The sequence below is a fragment of the Cydia pomonella genome, chromosome 1 (genome assembly GCF_033807575.1).
Source record: "Cydia pomonella isolate Wapato2018A chromosome 1, ilCydPomo1, whole genome shotgun sequence".
Classification (NCBI taxonomy): domain Eukaryota; kingdom Metazoa; phylum Arthropoda; class Insecta; order Lepidoptera; family Tortricidae; genus Cydia; species Cydia pomonella.
In genome coordinates this window covers 38,273,952-38,291,248 of record NC_084703.1, presented here as the reverse complement: position 1 = coordinate 38,291,248, position 17,297 = coordinate 38,273,952, and the positions used below count along the sequence as shown (strand labels likewise).

The following is a 17,297-nucleotide window of genomic DNA, read 5'->3' as shown; positions in this document are numbered from 1 at the left end:
TCTGTAACGTCATCAGAAATTGCACAAAGTCTCAGGCCGTGCCGATTCACGACGCGAAGGATGAACCATGCGGTTCGAGAATGGATGGCTAAAACACACAAATCGTTCGCATCGTTGTTGTTATTCGTTATTCACAAGTGTTCTTATTATCTGATTGTTGATTTATTTATATGTTTGCCTATAGACATCTAATTTCAATTAAGAGTAGCATTTTCTTTCTGGGCGGGAGTGTCGCGAACGTATTGCGAACCAGCTAATATTTGCCAACGTCATGGAGTAGATGGCGCTAGTAGTCACGTTTAACTTAAGTAACCGCTTCTAGGTTATTGGGATTTTTTGAGGGAAGTTGAGAGGGTAGATGAGAACGACAGTAGGAAAAAGGGGGTTGTGTGCGAACAGATCGACGCGGCAGTGATACTTGCTTTTAGATCAAGTCAAGAACGTTCTTATGGTGTTATTAGAATAATGATATATGTCTCTGGTATATTGTGACCAACGTTATCAGTACTCAGAGTGAACAGTGATCCAGTGAGGCTAATATGAACTTAAGGTAAACTTTGTGTGAGGAATGGGGTCGCTATAAGGGGAGGTTTGGAGGCGACTATTAAGCTCAAGAAACCAGGTGGATAATCATGTGAAAGTCATTTACATGCAGGTAATAAAGTCGGACACCAGCACAACTCATATCGTCATCTCACTAACGTCCAGGCCTCGTATAGGTATGTAGTATGTTTACATATCGCTTTCCAGTATCCGTAAAAGCATTGGCTCATTCGATAGGTTAATAAGTATGGTGAGCTTGACGACACCAACCATGGTCCAAGTGTAAGCGAAGACGTAAGACATAGGCAGTATTCCGCACAGGATTTTGGAACCTCTAGAGCTTTCCTGCGAAGCTCATTCATGTGAGGGCAAAGGCCGAGCGAGATAATGTGTCACAATTAGGCCAATACAATTAGATTTTTTCGACCTAAAAATACGTGTAATCCGAGTTTGCTCCACTCCAGGAGGTGTGCATAAATGTTTCCTCTTTTTCAGTTTTTTTGCTTGTAAATCGAAAACGGTACGGCCGACGGAAAATTTGTTCTAATTACAAGTATTATTAAAATTGATATCTGAGGATCCGAAATGTAATTTAACTATGTTCTTGCAATAAAATATATTGATTGATTGATTGATTTAAGGTACCTTAATATGTATTCGTAGTACCTAAATTGTAAATTAGGTCGACATTTTTTATTTTTGGTAAAATCATGTTAATAATCCGAAAACGCTTTCTTACCAGTTAGGGTGGCTCGATTTTGTAAAAATAATATTTTTTATGCTGGGTACGTTTAAAAAGTTGCGTTTTGGTCTGTTTAGCATCAGAAAAATAATTTAAAAAAATACCGATATAACTTTTAGCCCTCTACCATGGCTTAAATATTTCTAAATTATATATTTTTCGACATTTTTATTTTTGTATCTAAAATGTGTTCTAAAGCTTTTTTTTTTAATTTTATAGTTTATTCATTCATTGCGAGTATCGGAACGTACATTACAATGTTCTTTTTTTTAAATCATAGACAAAAGTAAGCTTTCTTGCGTCAAAAAAAAAAGTAGTAAATATTAAATCTAATGATTTGTATTCTCTAAGATAATGAGCTGCATGTAAATTTAGTATAAGCAAGGTATTATGTCTTTCTTTTCTGTTGTTAAAGTTTAATAATCTTACCTAAACCTACTTTACAATTTCATAGAAGTGAAACCAAATTGTATAAGTCTGGTTTGAGCAGCAAAGAATGTTATTATTCTATAAGTGGAAACTGTTATGGCTTGTGTGTATTCTATATTTGTTTAAACATATGTATTATTTTTCGCTGTTTGTTTCCCAATAATAAATAAAAAAAAAAAAAAAAAAAAAAAAAACTGTCAAGTGAATTTTCGCGTTACCCGCCAATTTGTTCATAAATTTGTCAAGTAGTTGTTCTCATAACTTATTGATAGTTTTTAAGTAAAAATAAATAAAACCAAGTGAAAATTTTATTAAACATTTAGTAAACTACATAATAAGTCAACTTTATTCAAGTTTTGTTCATAAATATGAGTGCTAAACAATCTACCGTCAAAACACGAAGTGAAGTTACTTGCCCTTTGTTTGGACCACCTTCAGATCTTAATGTGAGATTGTTACCGACGATATCAGACACTATTAAGTATATACTTATCGTAAGACACCGTTTGCAAGATCTTAATTCCGGAAAACAATCGTCGATAACCCATGTTTTTGCTTGTGTGAGCTGCGACATCGAGAAGATCTGGGCTTCCGCTTCTATTCCTACTGTAAGTCCCAAGAGAATAAAAGAGTTGTTAAAAAAGTATTACGACGAATACTTAAAGTTAATACGATACCCTAAAAGTAAAATAAACGACAACTATAGGGATAAGTTGACGAGCTTTAAGAACGGCTGTTTAACGCAACTTTTCGACATTGCAGCTTGCAAGTGCACGATTGTACTGAGTACCGATTATTGTTACTGTGCTAAGCAAAATAAAGTACCAGCCATCGAACAAAAATTTCTACTAGATCAACGATCTCACAGACAAATGATTATAGCTGGTGTAGACAAAATTCAGACTCAAAAAAATTGCTCAAAAATTGAAAGACAGCAAAAGTTGCAGAACCGTATGATGGATTTTTATAACTCTCAACCAGGTCTAAGCTCTAACCGAAAAATAGCACGTACTTCGCTTGCTTCAAATACGGATTCGAATGGCATCATTACTACTCCACCTGTAATATCACTGCCGATGACTGATACACCTTATAACACCCTAAGATTGCCAGAACTGGCAAAGACGTGTGATCGGTACGGAATTTCAAATCGATCCGGAGCTGCAATCGCAACTGCTGTGCTGCAAGACGTAGGACTTATATCTTACGACGACAAAAACTTAGTAGTGGATAAAAACAAACTATGGCGGGCTCGAAATAACGAAAGATGTAACTTGCAGGAGAATATGAGTCATGATCAATTGGAAGCGATTTATTTTGACGGCAGGAAGGACAAAACCTTGCTTATCGAAAATTCGAATGGTCGCTCTTATCGTAGACTTACTGTGGAAGAACATATATCGCTTATAAGTGAACCAGGCTCCGTATATTTAGGACACACGACACCACGAACAGGAACTGGCAAGGAAATTTGCAATTCAATCGTTGAATACTGTCAAAGCCACAAAATCGACTTAAATGAATTAAAATGTATAGGTTGTGATGGGACTGCCACGAATACTGGGTGGAAAGCAGGAGTTATTAGATTAACTGAGTTGAAGTTGCAAAAACCATTACAGTGGCTTGTATGCCAACTCCATGCGAATGAGTTGCCTTTACGACACTTATTTTGTCAGCTGGATGGAGGCACAAGTGGACCTAGAGAGTACTCGGGGCCCATAGGAAAAGCTCTAGAAACCTGTGATAAACTGCGTGTAAAAAAGTACGCAGCTATTAATAGTGGTACTACTGATATAGATCAAAATGTCTTAAAATCTTTAAGTACGGACCAAAAGTATTTGTACGAAATGTGTTGTGCTGTGTCGACGGGAACTTGTAGTGCAGAACTCGCAAATAGACAACCTGGAAAGATGGCTCATTCTCGTTGGCTTACCACAGCAAATCGTATATTACGATACTATATCGGATGTCAGAAACCGTCGAATAAATTGAAAATTCTAACAGAATACATTGTCAAAGTGTACGCACCGGTCTGGTTTGAAATAAAGAAAAAATCGTCGTGTATTTATGGAGCCCACCACGTATTTAATTTAATACGTTTAACTAGATCCTTCGATGACAATGTGAAGTCTATTATTGATCCAGTAATCCAGAGGAATGCTTTTTTTGCTCACCCTGAAAACATACTGGTGGCTATGATATCGGATGAGAGAAAATCTGTGAGAGAACTTGCTCTAAGAAAAATTTTACAAGCAAGACGTCAGCCAATCAGTGGTTCTGTCAGAGTGTTTAAAGCGCCTCAGCTCAATTTTAATGCAACTGATTATATAGACATGATAATCTGGGCTGAGTGTCAAGTTACACCTCCGCCGATTATGAGCCACGTGTCTGAGGAGGATTTGCAGAAGATGATAGATGACGTCTCGCTAGCTCGAGATGTCGTTTTCTCTAAGTTTCCCTGTCACACGCAGGCAGTAGAACGGTGCATAAAACTTGTGACGGAAGCATCGATCACGGTGGCTTCAAAAAATGCACGGGATGGACTTATTCGGACCAAACTGAAATCCAGATCTGTAATGCCATCTTTTGACAATAAGGCACAATACCACTGCTAATTTAGTTAAAATTCAAGTTTTTCAACAATAAATTCTCGACATTATGCATTTATTTTTTAACTAAAATGTCATATTTATAAATAATTAGACTATGTTTTATATAATACATGTGTTTTTCATTATTTAGTACTACAAAAAATATAAATAATCATACTTGAAACTGACGTCTAATATTTCAAAAATTTAAAACTTTGAACAGCTGTAGAGGGCTAAATCATGTAACGAATCAACATTATTTTAACTGAATATAAGAGCTTAAACAAAATAGCAACTTTTTAGACCCCCCCAGGTACGATTTACACAAAAAAAATTTTTTTCATACAATATCGACCCACCCTATTACCAGTGTCTGATCCACCAAGTGCTATTGTAATTGCTAGTGGGTTCCTTCTACATCGAGTGGTTTGGCAATCCAAAGGAAAAAATTATCTCATAAGGATCCCAAAATGTATGCACACCTCCAAGGATAGAGCAAACTGGTATTACACGCATTTAGGACCAAATAAATGTATTAAAACAATTTCCAGCTTGCTGGGAATTAATTCCTCAAAACGCTATTTTTGGATCTAATTTGATTGGCCTAAATCGTGAAGGTGTTTTTAAAGGCAAAGTCTAAGGCTGAATGCGCGGAGCGTTCGATCAGCGCTTACGGATGAGGCCAAAGGTCGAGCTGGAAGAAAGCAAGGCTTGAATTTGACCAATGGCGAGGTATGAATAGCTGGACGTCCGCAGCGTCAGATCGCGGCGCGTTATCTTATAATACAACTAATGGCGAGGTGTGAGCAAGGCAGCCCAGCTGCGAAAGAGGACAGCATGGATTTGGATCCATGACCAAGCGAAAGTGGGGCAGTTTGCATAAAGTAGGTAGAAGGCCTGGCGTCGCATGAGACCTAACGCCGAACTGCAAAAGAGTGGCTTGAAATCGAACCTATGTAATCACGGTCCTCCTACTGCTCGGCCTTTGCCTTAACTCGAAAGCGCAACTTGATACGATGCTTTTGTTTTTCGGCCTTCGCAGGGCCCTTCATTACACTTTGACAATTAGGTCGCAGGATCGCGGCTCTGCAGCAACTCGGCCTGGCCGACACATCTGGTGTGCAAGAGACCAAAATACGCTACAAAATCGGTAATCTACGTCGAGAAAATCGGTTGGCCACAAGCCCGACGGTAAGATTTTTTGGCCATGAGCTTTGATGGCCTCCGCGTAAGGTTGGAGATGTGCTTACGTGTACTCTCTCTCTTACGATCCTTCGTTATTAGATGGGTACTTGCACACGTATCAAAAAGTTTCGTGTACATAAGTGTAGTACACTACGACTGCGATGCTGATGCAGCCTGCGCGTTTTTTTTTCCTATGATTTTGGTGCCCCCCTAGACGTGGTGCCCTAAGCAAGTGCTTATTTAGCTTAATGGTTAATCCGGCACTGTCGCCAGTTCATTTGAAGTAAGCTACCAACACGTTTTCCAAGAAAGACTGGACGTTTTTGCTGATTTTCCATTGAATAAAAGTTTCATATCCCGCCAATTATTTTTCACCCGATTTTGATGGTAGAAGGCTATCGTTCTGGGCTCTTGCCTCTATTAGTATTACTGGCAGCGTTGTATGTCTATGTGGCAGCGTCAATTTTATGTGTTCTTCATTTTCGTCAGTATTTAAACTAAAATCATGCAAAACTATTCCAATTTTATGACAACTACGAAAAATGGCTATGGCGTTATTTTTTTTACGCACGATTCCAATGCGCGCGCAAGGCAAAGGCGCGAACGAAATCGACAAACAGTCGACAATTTAAAAAAGCTAATATTTTTGTATTTCTATTCATTGGATGGAGATCAAATCGATAAAATGTTTTGTTTATTCATTAATGTAATTTACATAATAATTTAATCTATAAATTATGTTTGGTGTGATAAAACCTCTTTGAACTAACATTTGAAACCTTATAGTTGTTTAAAAAAAATGTATTACTTAACCAAATTAAGAAGGATCCGTTTCCACGCATATTATTGGCAATCAGTTACCTTTTGAACAGAGTCGGATAATATAATGAAAAAGCACGAGTGTTATAATATTCTGAAAAAGCACGCGTATTTAATATCTAGGATTATGAGCCAAAAATCGGTGGAATAAAAACATCGTTATGGGCAAGTGTGTTGAAATAGTACATTACGATACAAGTGCGAAAAATAGTTAATTAAATAATTCGCACATGTATCATACGTTTTACAGTACATACATATGGCTCTTTAAATGTTCGACATAGTAACGTAATATGCTTATTTACGCACTAGTGCGGTAAAGTAGCACCATACGTACTGTAAAACATTTTCCAGTATGTACTATAAAAGTTTTTGACCCGGATCTGTTGTATTGCCTACCGGCCATCCTGTAATCATACAGGGCCCGTACCTTTCATGCCGTTGACAGAAAAATGACGTCACAATTCCAATTAGTATTTTCGTAATCAATGAGCGGAATTCTTCATCGCAAAAATCAAACTGTCAGAGGGATTGACCTAACTGTTTTATCGACTTATCGATAAATATTTGTCACTTAACGAAACACAGGTGTCCCTAATTAGCTGACCGCCACTGTATTTTGGTATAATAGTAAAGAATAAAACAGAAAATACTTTTATGATGTAAATGAACGTAACATTTAGAGCAATATATTGTGGAAGAATCTTCTTTGAAACTGAAATAAGAATCTTTCTGTATCCATTTTTTTATTGTTTTCTTTTAGGATTAACCATTTTAGTAACACGGCACGGAAATCACTCATGAAAACTCAAGTGACATAAATGACATATGTGACACTGACATGATTTACTTTAATACGGAGATGCAAATTGCTTATCAAAGAGGTCAAATGTTACAGAATAATCTTTTAAGTTGATTATGGATACCTAATGCGATATTATTCCGTAACATCGATAAGTCGATAAAACAGTTAGGTCAATCCCTCTGACAGTTTGATTTTTGCTATGAAGAATTCCGCTCATTGTTCGTAATAATTAATCATTTATCAACCTCTTTAGGTAAGTTATACCTACATATACTTGACAATCAGTACAGAAACGTCTAACTGACTTTCATCTTATTGTCAGTCAAATAAATAATAGATTATTAATTTATTAAATAATACATATTTTTGGTTTTTAACAGCGTAAAAAGCTTTTAGTCTCGTAACAAGTTTTCATTTTGATACCCGTCAATAAGTAAGTTATCTAAATTTGTAGTATTGTAAAACAACTCCCTGTATGTTAAATTACGTCATTTTTGCGTCAACGGCATGAAAAGTACGGGCCCTGGACTAATCAAAATAATTATTGACATATTTTAGGAGAACGTCAAAATTGGACAACGGGATGGATTGTCTGAAAGTGATATCCTGAAGTTGAATAAAATGTACTGCGACGAAACAAATACGTTAAAAATTACACATCGTTCCAAATGAAAAAAGAAACAAATACGAGTGTATTAATAACTCCTTGAATGAAGTGGAAATCTGAATGCGTCTTTTGTTTTTAAGTATAATTAATATCAAAGTAAGTTAACCTTGTAATCATTTAATTAAGGATCACTTATCTTCATAGGTACCTATAATTATTTAGCTACCTAATGTAGTACCTAATGTATGTTCTATGATATCTGATAAACTTTTTTTATGTACCTACATAAGCTGCCGTATGATATGCTGACACCGTAGTCTATGGACGTTTGTAATGCCAGATGATATCACATGCACGTTGCCAACCCTTTTATGTACTGTGAGGATTTACTGCGATTACTGTTTAAGGGGTTTTTTCTCTTTCATCTTAATACTAAAAAATAATCTTAAAAAAAGCGGCCAAGTGCGAGTCGGACTCGCCCATGAATTACGTACCATTTATGACATACTAAAAAAAACTACTTACTAGATCTCGTTCAAACCAATTTTCGGTGGAAGTTTGCATGGTAATGTATATCATATATTTTTTTTACATTTTTCATTCTGTTATTTTAGAAGTTACAGGGGGGGGGGGGGGGGGGGGAACACATTTTACCACTTTGGAAGTGTCTCTCGCGCAAACTATTCAGTTTAGAAAAAAATAATATTAGAAACTTTAATATCATTTTATAAGACCTATCCATAGATATCCCACACGTATGGGTTTGATGAAAAAAGTTTTTTTGAGTTTCGGTTCTAAGTATGGGGAACCCCCAAAATTTCTTGTTTTATTTTTCTATTTTTGTGTAAAAATCTTAATGCGGTTCATAGAATACATCTACTTAGTTTCGGAAAAAAGTGGCTGTGACATAATCGGACAGACAGACGGACATGACGAATCTATAAGGGTTCCGTTTTTTGCCATTTGGCTACGGAACCCTAAAAAAGGCCAATCACGTGCCACCGCGCTCCCATAGAAAAAATTAAACGGTTACCTTCGCGCGTTTATGTCTTTTGTACCTACTACATTTTTGTTTACTGAGATATTTACCAATTTTCATTAATTATTTAGGTTTTATAGTAAAAAAAAGTATTATTTTAGATGACTCGTAAAAAAAGTATTGTAAAAATAGTGATATAATCAAGCTTTTCAATCTCGTACCTTACTTAGGCAACTCAGCAATCTGTGTTGCCTAAACACAGTACTGACTGAAAAGCTCTCTATTATATCACGATTCTATAAAATACCATTGCGAGATTTGGCGTTTTTTAGGTTATAAATTATATGGAGATGACATCTGTCACCCTACCCATCGAGTTTAAAAATACTATAAATATTTAACTTGTTGTGTTATCTGGTTAGCTATTGTGTAGGTAGATATTAGATATGGGTGGGTAAAATCATGGAAGATAAAATAATACCGCTTCCTGACGCTTTCTACTGAAATTGATACGATTTTTACAAAAGGTCGATGGCGATGATTACATCGAGAAGTAGCCTTACCACGAGCTTGTCACTGACATGCTCGCTCGTGCGGAGATATACCTAAGTGCGAGCGAGTTGTATAGAAAGTAAGTTACGCAGACGTTAGCGAATATGTTAGTGTCAGGTCAATGACAAGCTCGTGGTAGCCGTACCTGATCTGATTATCGAATGGATAACAACGGTGGCAATAGAAACTAGGTGATAAAACAACCCAATTTCATTATTAGTTTAGGTTCGTAAGAATCACTTCGATGAGGTGACTGTTGAAAGAAAAGTACACTCGGCGATAAAACCTTAGGTAGGTAAAATGAAATTTTTGACAAATAGTTATTGAAGGATTTTAAGGTAAATTCGTAGCTCAGACTTTTACTATTTTTAGATACTGGATAAGTAAACCAAACTAGAAATTTATATTAAAACTCTACTTATTCTTATTCCACCTTTCTATGTCAGACGCATTTAACGCATCTGACATACCGACCTATATATATATAGCCACTGCAGTGATTCTAGAAATGTTCGATCTTGCCACTTTTAGAACAGAAAACAATACATTTCCGAGCAATTGTGGCACATATTTCAATGTCACTGTCGCTCTAGAAACGTGTCGAAAATCTATTGCTTTTCTTTCGTAATAACATTCATCCCATTACAGAAATAGTGAATTGTAGTTATTGTTGCATGAAAAAATATCGTGGTCCGATGAAGTAGTAAAGTATCTGGGGCGTTTAAGTTTGGCAACTGGGTGTTGCAGTGCGACACAGGAGGTACGCGGCACGGCGCGCCCGTGCCGCGGCGGTTGCGCGGGCGCGCTGTCGCAAACCTCCTCGCAGTTAGTTACGCGCGAGCGCCACTTGTGAAATGGTCGTATCTTAAACTATTATAAACCCTTTCATACCCCGATGGGTTTCGTTGTAAACAAAAAATCGCGCGATACGAACGGGACTCAAATTTATTGAATAGACACTAATTTAATAACATACTTAAGTATTGGTGTCGACTGCCGACATCGTATTATAGTGCTCGTCTGAAGTTCTGAGCGTCAACTTTAGACATCACATAAATGTTTTACCTTCATTTAAACAAAAAAAAATATCGGACTTCAAATATGAAGTGTATAAATATTCAAGTGTTGGTGTTCGTGATTAGCCTAGCGATGACTTTAGCAATGTCTATTGATGAACTGGAAGATTTTAGTAACTATCTAAAGGAAACATCTCTGTTGGATCAACCACTGAAAAGTAAGCTTTACTTCAGCATTTTTAAATATAACTAAGTGCTACCTAGGCATTATTTTTCTTCGCTTTTCAATGCAACGCGAATTTACTTATACACCTGGAACGAATTTCTTTGTAGAATATCCTTCAGACGATAGTGACGACGTGCCAATTTCTGATCACGCCTGGGAAGAGAGTGGTCGATTCGAGGGTGACTTGATCCTCAACGACCGACAGAGGCAGCTTATAGTGCAAGATATCGCGGAGGGGCTCTCTAGGAACGGTCTCAAAGATAGCACTAAGCGATGGCCAAACAATGAAGTTATTGTTTATATTCAAAGAGAGCATTTCAGTAAGTATATTTTGTACCTAGTTATAAATTTTACACAGATGAGAGCGACTTATGGAAAACTTTTCTTTGATGTTTGTTGTCTTCGGTATTCTTTAACCTAGTTTTGTTTTAAAGCTATTGCTTTCGAATACATAGAAAATGTCAATCCTTATTAATAAAAATCTCAACGAATGTCTCCCAAGACAGGGAAGGTGATGCGTAACAAATTTTAGCTTAGCCTATTAGGCTAAGAGTACCTTCAAATTGTGAGGCAACGCAATGTTAACGAGCAAAGCTTTCATTTATTAACTTACTTATATGATTTGCATAATTTAGCAAAAAAAATATTAACTTTGAACTAATTCTCAATCAAGAATCACAAACGTTAATATTTTACGTAGTTATCTAATCGTGTAAACATATATATTTAATTAAATTATCATACTAGGTACAATTACCATCAGATATATCGGAGCGGCCAAGGTGCTCACAAATATTTGAACACACCTCTTATTGTCAAAAACGCTAGAGTGCGTATTCAGATGTTTTTGAACTCCGCGTCCGCTTCGATATATCTGATGACGACTGTAGTATGAACAATTTCTGATCAACGTACGCTTTGAATGGATTTCAGCCGGCGATCAAGTTCAAGCAATATTGCGGGGCATGGAAGAGCTTAGCCAAGCATCTTGCGTCAAATTCAGGCCGTATAAGAAAGGGGATCGAGATGCCGTTGTCGTGCAAGTGGGTATCAGCTAATGTTTGATTATAAACCTTATTTAATGCATTAAACGGACTTGTACCACCGGCCAGTAATACCCTAGTCAAAAAGAATGCCATAAACCATAAACATTTGTCATATATTATGTTGGTCCAACAAGGTTGGCCAGTTTAAAGAATTATCAACAGCATCACACCTGGTGCCAGGTTACAATAGTCTAGGAAGTTTAAAAACTGCGATAAATGAATATTTATTTATTTATTTATTTATTTATTAAGGAGATAACACAGAAAACATACATGGCATGAACAAAAAAGACTTAAATAGCATAAATGTCCTTAAATACAGATGCTTCCATATACGTATCTCACGAAGAACATATACCTAATACCACTTAATACTAAAGTTACTACATTAGTTTTATATGTTTCGAAGTCCTTAAGGCTTCGTCATGTTGAGGCTCATCATCATTTTCATGTCTATCCAAGGGATACGCCAACTTATAAGTCTTACAACAATTAATACATATTTAATTACGTAACGTAGAGTTAACGTAGTTATTATAGTTTTAGTGGTAAAGTAAATTGATAGCTGCCAATTTACTCCAGCTAATAACAATTTTAATAGGAGGTTATCTAGATTTACCTAATTATGGATTGTGAGGCAATATTACTCTTACCATGTAACATGTTATCGTAACATTATTGATTATCGCATATGCAAACGCACTCCAGGGTAGCCGTCGCGGTTGCTTCTCGCAAGTGGGCTACCAGGGGGGCTACCAGGTGCTGAACCTGTCGGGCCGGCACCCGGTCGGCCGCGGCTGCTTCCGCCACGGCACGGTCGTGCACGAGTTCCTGCATACGCTGGGCTTCTACCACATGCAGAGCAGCCCCGACAGGGACGACTATATAGACGTCATCTGGGATAACATCGTGCAACGTGAGTATCCAGAAGCACAGGCATTTGGTAGGGCAGCTCGAGACAGACAAAATAACAAAACTAAATTTAGGTTAAAGTTAGACTAAGATAAGTCTGCAACGATTTCGATAGCACACGCAGTGCAAGTGTTATTTATACGACGCAATTTTTTTGTTCTTATACTGAATGTTTAGACGTTTTAATCAAGAAATGTGACCGCGGCCGGCAAAACATCCTACTTTGTCGCTTCCAATAAGGACGCCTTGACAGGTTATTCAGGTAAGCAAACCTCGTCCTTATGGCAAGTGAGTTATGCCGGCCGCGGTCACAAATAATGCCATGAAAACATTCACACGGAAACTAGATAAGGTATTATTTCAAGGGCAGACACTAAACAAAACAAAAAAAAAGTTGGAACATCATTTTATTACGGTTCCGGTTCGCTACGCCTTAAATAGAATTAGAGAGATGAAACGATGCTTAAAAGCAGTGACAAGTGTTATTGGTTTAGTCTGATTCATAGACACAGCGAATAATAACTTTGCAGTGAATACCGCGATTCACAGATATGTACTAGAAAACATCGTGGGAAAAGTGGCATGCTGCAGAGCTACGTGGTGTCATGGTGTCAGTGTCACCGACCCACCTAACGCAACACACTACCCTGAATACAAATTAACTAACTAAGCGTATCATGCTTACTTGCTAGTTTCTAGTATGAGGTGTTTTAGATATAGGTATATGTATTGAAACCGCCATATTTTAAGAACGATTATCTTAAGATAATATTTATTGGAATATTTTTCGACATGTTAGTAAGCCTTCACGGGTTATTTTTTTACTTCACTGTTGTAAGGATTTCTAGATTATAATACGGTTGCCAACAATTTGATTGGCAATCTTGAGACCTTTCTCTAGTAACCTCATCGATTCAAAACCTGAATTCTTGACTTTCGCTCGATAAAAAGATCACGAACATGTGTCTAAAACGCATCTTAATAATTTTTGAACAAAAGCTAAAACTATGAAAATTGCTTTTAAACATGCGCAATTTAAATTTTTATCGAACTTATCGATAACTATTGAAACTTACAGAAAATTAAATTAAAAAATATGATATCCGCGGTCCCGAGAACGCACGTCCATCTCGCTCACGCATGCGCTCAGTGAAAGTAAGAGAAGAACACGAATCTGCGGGGCCTTTAGTAACATTACAGACTACCACTACCCGACGCTACGTTACTCGCAACTCTTCTTTTTTACAGCGGCCAGACATAATTTCCGGAAGTACAATCTGTTCTCCGTGTCGGACTTCGGCGTTGGATATGACTACGAAAGCGTGCTGCACTACAGCCGCAAAGCGTTCTCCTCGAATGGCGGCGACACGTTGGTGCCTAAGAAGGTACATTAATATACTAAAACTTTTTTTTACAAGCTTTTATTTAACTTGCCCTGTTAGTATGTATGGGACAAATCTTGCAAGTTAAATTTGACCCACTTCCCGGTTTCCGATGAAGCTGAAAATTTGCATACTTATATAAGTCGGGTGACAATGCAATATTATGGTACCATCAAGCTGATTTGATGATGGAGACAGGCCATAGGAACTCTGTGATAAAACAACGCAACCTAATTGTGTTTGGGGTTTTTAGAATTGTCTCTATGATTGTTAGTTGCCTGTGGAAAAAAAGTACTCTCAGCGATAAAAGCTTGCACCGAAAATGATTTTTTTGCCAAATAATTATTTCTACATTTAGAGTCTAGCCATACTCTCCAGGTGAATAATTGGGCACTGGGCATGATGAACAACTCACAATGGATTAATATTAAAATCTGTAAGGAAGCAGTTGATGTTCCCTTTAGAATATTTTTTGTATGACGGTCATGTTACACAAACACGTACCTCCACCTTACAGAAAACCGCAACCAAATAACACTAGACCCTATTCATAGTGTTGTGTTCCTGCCGGTGAGTAAGGTAGCCAGAGCTCAACGAGGGGAGGGAGGTAGGGCCGGCAACGCGTATGTAACTCCTCTGGAGTTGCAGGCGTACATAGGCTACGGAGACTGCTTACCATCAGGCGGGCCGTATGCTTGTTTGCCACCGACGTAGTATAAAAAAAAAGTTTTAGAATTTTCCGTTCATATTTGATCCGTGATCGTTAGTGCTAGAAAGCTGTTATTTGGCACATGTAAATGAATCATGCCGACAAAGTGGTAAAATAAAAAGTAGTTTTTTTTTTCTTCTTCGTAAAAGACGTTACGTAACTGCGAAGAGTGCGTAGCTCGTTTAAGGCATTATGACGGACGGGTAGCTACAGAACCCTACACAGAGCATGGCCCAAAATGCTCTTGGCCAGTTATTTTTTAGTAGAAGTAGTTTAGAATGTACGATTTTTTGATTTACCTCGCGGTACGCACAAGACTCTTCAGTCGAGTCGAGTTGTTAAATGTGTTTGTACTACCTAAGTATATTTTTATTATGATTTATTACAGAGTGGCGCTGAAATTGGACAGAGGATAGGTCTCTCGGATAAAGACAGTGCCAAGTTGAACAAGATGTATTGTGACTCAGACTCGAATAACTTCGAAGCTGCGGACGACGTGTCACATACTGTCATTAAAAAGAAAAAGACTCCCAAGAACAAGCCTTTTGAAGGGCATGGTATAGGATATCACCAAGGTAAAACTGTGGTTTTTAAACTGCCTGCAGCTGAAACTTATCGATTACCAGAACAGCCGTCAAATATCCTGTTTGATTATTTCAGTAAAGCGCCGCAAGCCATGCCACCGACGCTTATTGAAGGATTTGGAGTTGGACACGAAATAGCTTATTCGTACAAATTGCCTGCTGGGTATCATGTAGCCGAACATAAAATCCCAACGTATCAATATCCAACACTGTTCAATAGAACGAATAATGCAGCAGAATCTACATTTAGACAACATGATATACAAAATAATAATGAAGACATGAAGCCTTCTAATAATGCTGATATCGGGAATAAAAATAAGGAAACGATAGAGGACTTCGACGAGAAAGTGATTAAAATACAAGCAACCAAAAATGCAGATACAGGCAATGAAAATGATTATACCAGTGCATACCAGCCTAACATCGATTATTCAGAATTTTATAATCCAGTCAACAAGCAAGGAATTGGGACCAAAACAGATTATTATCTTAATTACTCGCCAAAATCTCAAGAAAATCTTGAACACGGTACCAAAGAAATAACAAATTTAAAATTAACCAGGCAGTTTATAGAAACACTCAGGGAACCGAAATCAATGCAATCCCGTAATCGTCATAATAAAGAACCAGAACAGTTGTATCAGAATGAATTTAACAATAAACGTGAAATTGTAGATAAATCAAAACCAGTTAAAAATGAAAAAAATACTCCAGGACATGATTCATCGTTTGGTTATGTGAACCCTAGCACAAAAGAGATAAAAAATATTTATTTTATCAACCCAGATTACACTTCCAAAAAATATTTGGAAAACAAGCATGACTTCAGTAGCCTCTACTTCCCCAACGATAATATAAATAAAGATCCTGCATCCAGAAATGCGCAGTATAAAATGTTCGGCGAAACTGTTCCTTTAACAATAAACTATACGTTCAAACAAAATAGTCCATTCATACAGGGGGAAACACTAAATGTTCATACTAATTTAGATGATAATGAAAGAATAAATGAGGGTGTGAAATATCCAAACTACAAGACCGACGGTAACTCTGACGAACAATATAGTTATGAAGATTATGAACCCCATGACACGACAAAAAATACTGACTTCCCGCAACCAATATCTAACGAAGATAACTCGTCACAAACTTATGAAGTGACTGAGAGACTTTCGGAAAAGGTAGAATTAGTAACAGAAAAATCTAATTTTTATTCTAAATCACATGATGATGAAACAAGGTTGGAAAAGCGTCTACCTGCCATTCTAGAAAAGTATGTAAGTTATGATAATTACGATATAACTGCTCCGTTATACGATACCGACGAATATTATAGAAAAACCTAAAGTATAAGTAAAGAGGTTTGATTGGTTGATTTCGCAATTCAAAGAACACAAAAAAAAAACAGTTCGTGTAAATCTAAAGTCACGTAGAGAACAACTTGCGCGACTTAATATGTATCACATAGATGTCATACACCACATCAATCAGCTAGACGTATTGACTTGCTGTAGCATTTAGTTAGGTAATGTAAATCAATGCACATTATCGCATGATTTTGTATATTATTTAAATTATATATACCTACTTGTAATAGGTACCAACAGTGCCTAATGTACAATATGTACATACGTATCTGATAGTTACAATTATAGAACATATATTTTAAGTATCTAGCCACTAGCCAGTAATGTTATGATGAAGTTGCTAGCCAGTTATGATTCGGGGTTCAGGTGTAGGTAATATTCTCGGTCGATTACGTTGCAAATAAATAAATAAAACAGGATTTTAGACATTGAATTCCAACTATTGATTTCGTGGTTTATTGTTATCGCCATCGCCAAATAGAACTACTATAGGTACCAGATGCTTCCAACCCATTTGTAGTTAAATACAAATATGTAAATAATGTAAATTTGTTTTATTTTTACTAATGATATCTTTTTCACATTATTTTATCCGTCTACGCTACGTGAGATCTGCGTTGTAAGTGCTACTTACAGGAAATATAAACAATGACTGCACTCCCAAAACCTAAGTAAGTATATTGAAGAAAAGAAACAGTGCGGTAGAAATAAGAATATGTACCTATTTTACAGTACAAAAACAATAAAAAAAAACAGTCGAAATGAGAACCTCCTCCTTTTTTGAAGTCGGTTAAAAATAA

At 36.8% G+C, this 17,297-nt stretch overlaps 2 protein-coding genes across 2 annotated transcripts in view; both read left to right on the top strand.

The window, feature by feature from the left end:
- LOC133522484 (seminal metalloprotease 1-like) overlaps positions 1 to 7,881 on the top strand; it is a 35,076-nt gene extending 27,195 nt beyond the window's left edge. The window contains exon 6 of the mRNA XM_061857839.1: positions 7,673 to 7,881. Coding sequence (XP_061713823.1) covers positions 7,673 to 7,786 — 114 coding nt within the window. The 3' untranslated portion in view covers positions 7,787 to 7,881. The remainder of the gene's footprint in view (positions 1 to 7,672) is intronic.
- A 479-nt stretch (positions 7,882 to 8,360) lies between these two features.
- LOC133522459 (uncharacterized) lies at positions 8,361 to 17,039 on the top strand. The gene is made up of 6 exons (XM_061857823.1): positions 8,361 to 10,486; positions 10,602 to 10,814; positions 11,428 to 11,537; positions 12,249 to 12,456; positions 13,701 to 13,837; positions 14,932 to 17,039. The coding sequence occupies exons 1-6, from the start codon at positions 10,309 to 10,311 to the stop codon at positions 16,474 to 16,476; spliced, it is 2,391 nt and encodes a 796-aa protein (XP_061713807.1). The 5' UTR covers positions 8,361 to 10,308; the 3' UTR covers positions 16,477 to 17,039.
- Positions 17,040 to 17,297: the final 258 nt, after the last annotated feature.

What these genes read in the sequence shown, in the direction of transcription:
- LOC133522459 (XM_061857823.1), top strand. Translation starts at nt 10,309, where the DNA reads ATGTTTTACCTTCATTTAAACAAAAAAAAATATCGGACTTCAAATATG. An exon ending in GAGATGCCGTTGTCGTGCAA is followed by an intron (nt 11,538 to 12,248) that starts GTGGGTATCAGC and finishes AACGCACTCCAG; the next exon opens with GGTAGCCGTCGCGGTTGCTT. An exon ending in CTGGGATAACATCGTGCAAC is followed by an intron (nt 12,457 to 13,700) that starts GTGAGTATCCAG and finishes TCTTTTTTACAG; the next exon opens with CGGCCAGACATAATTTCCGG.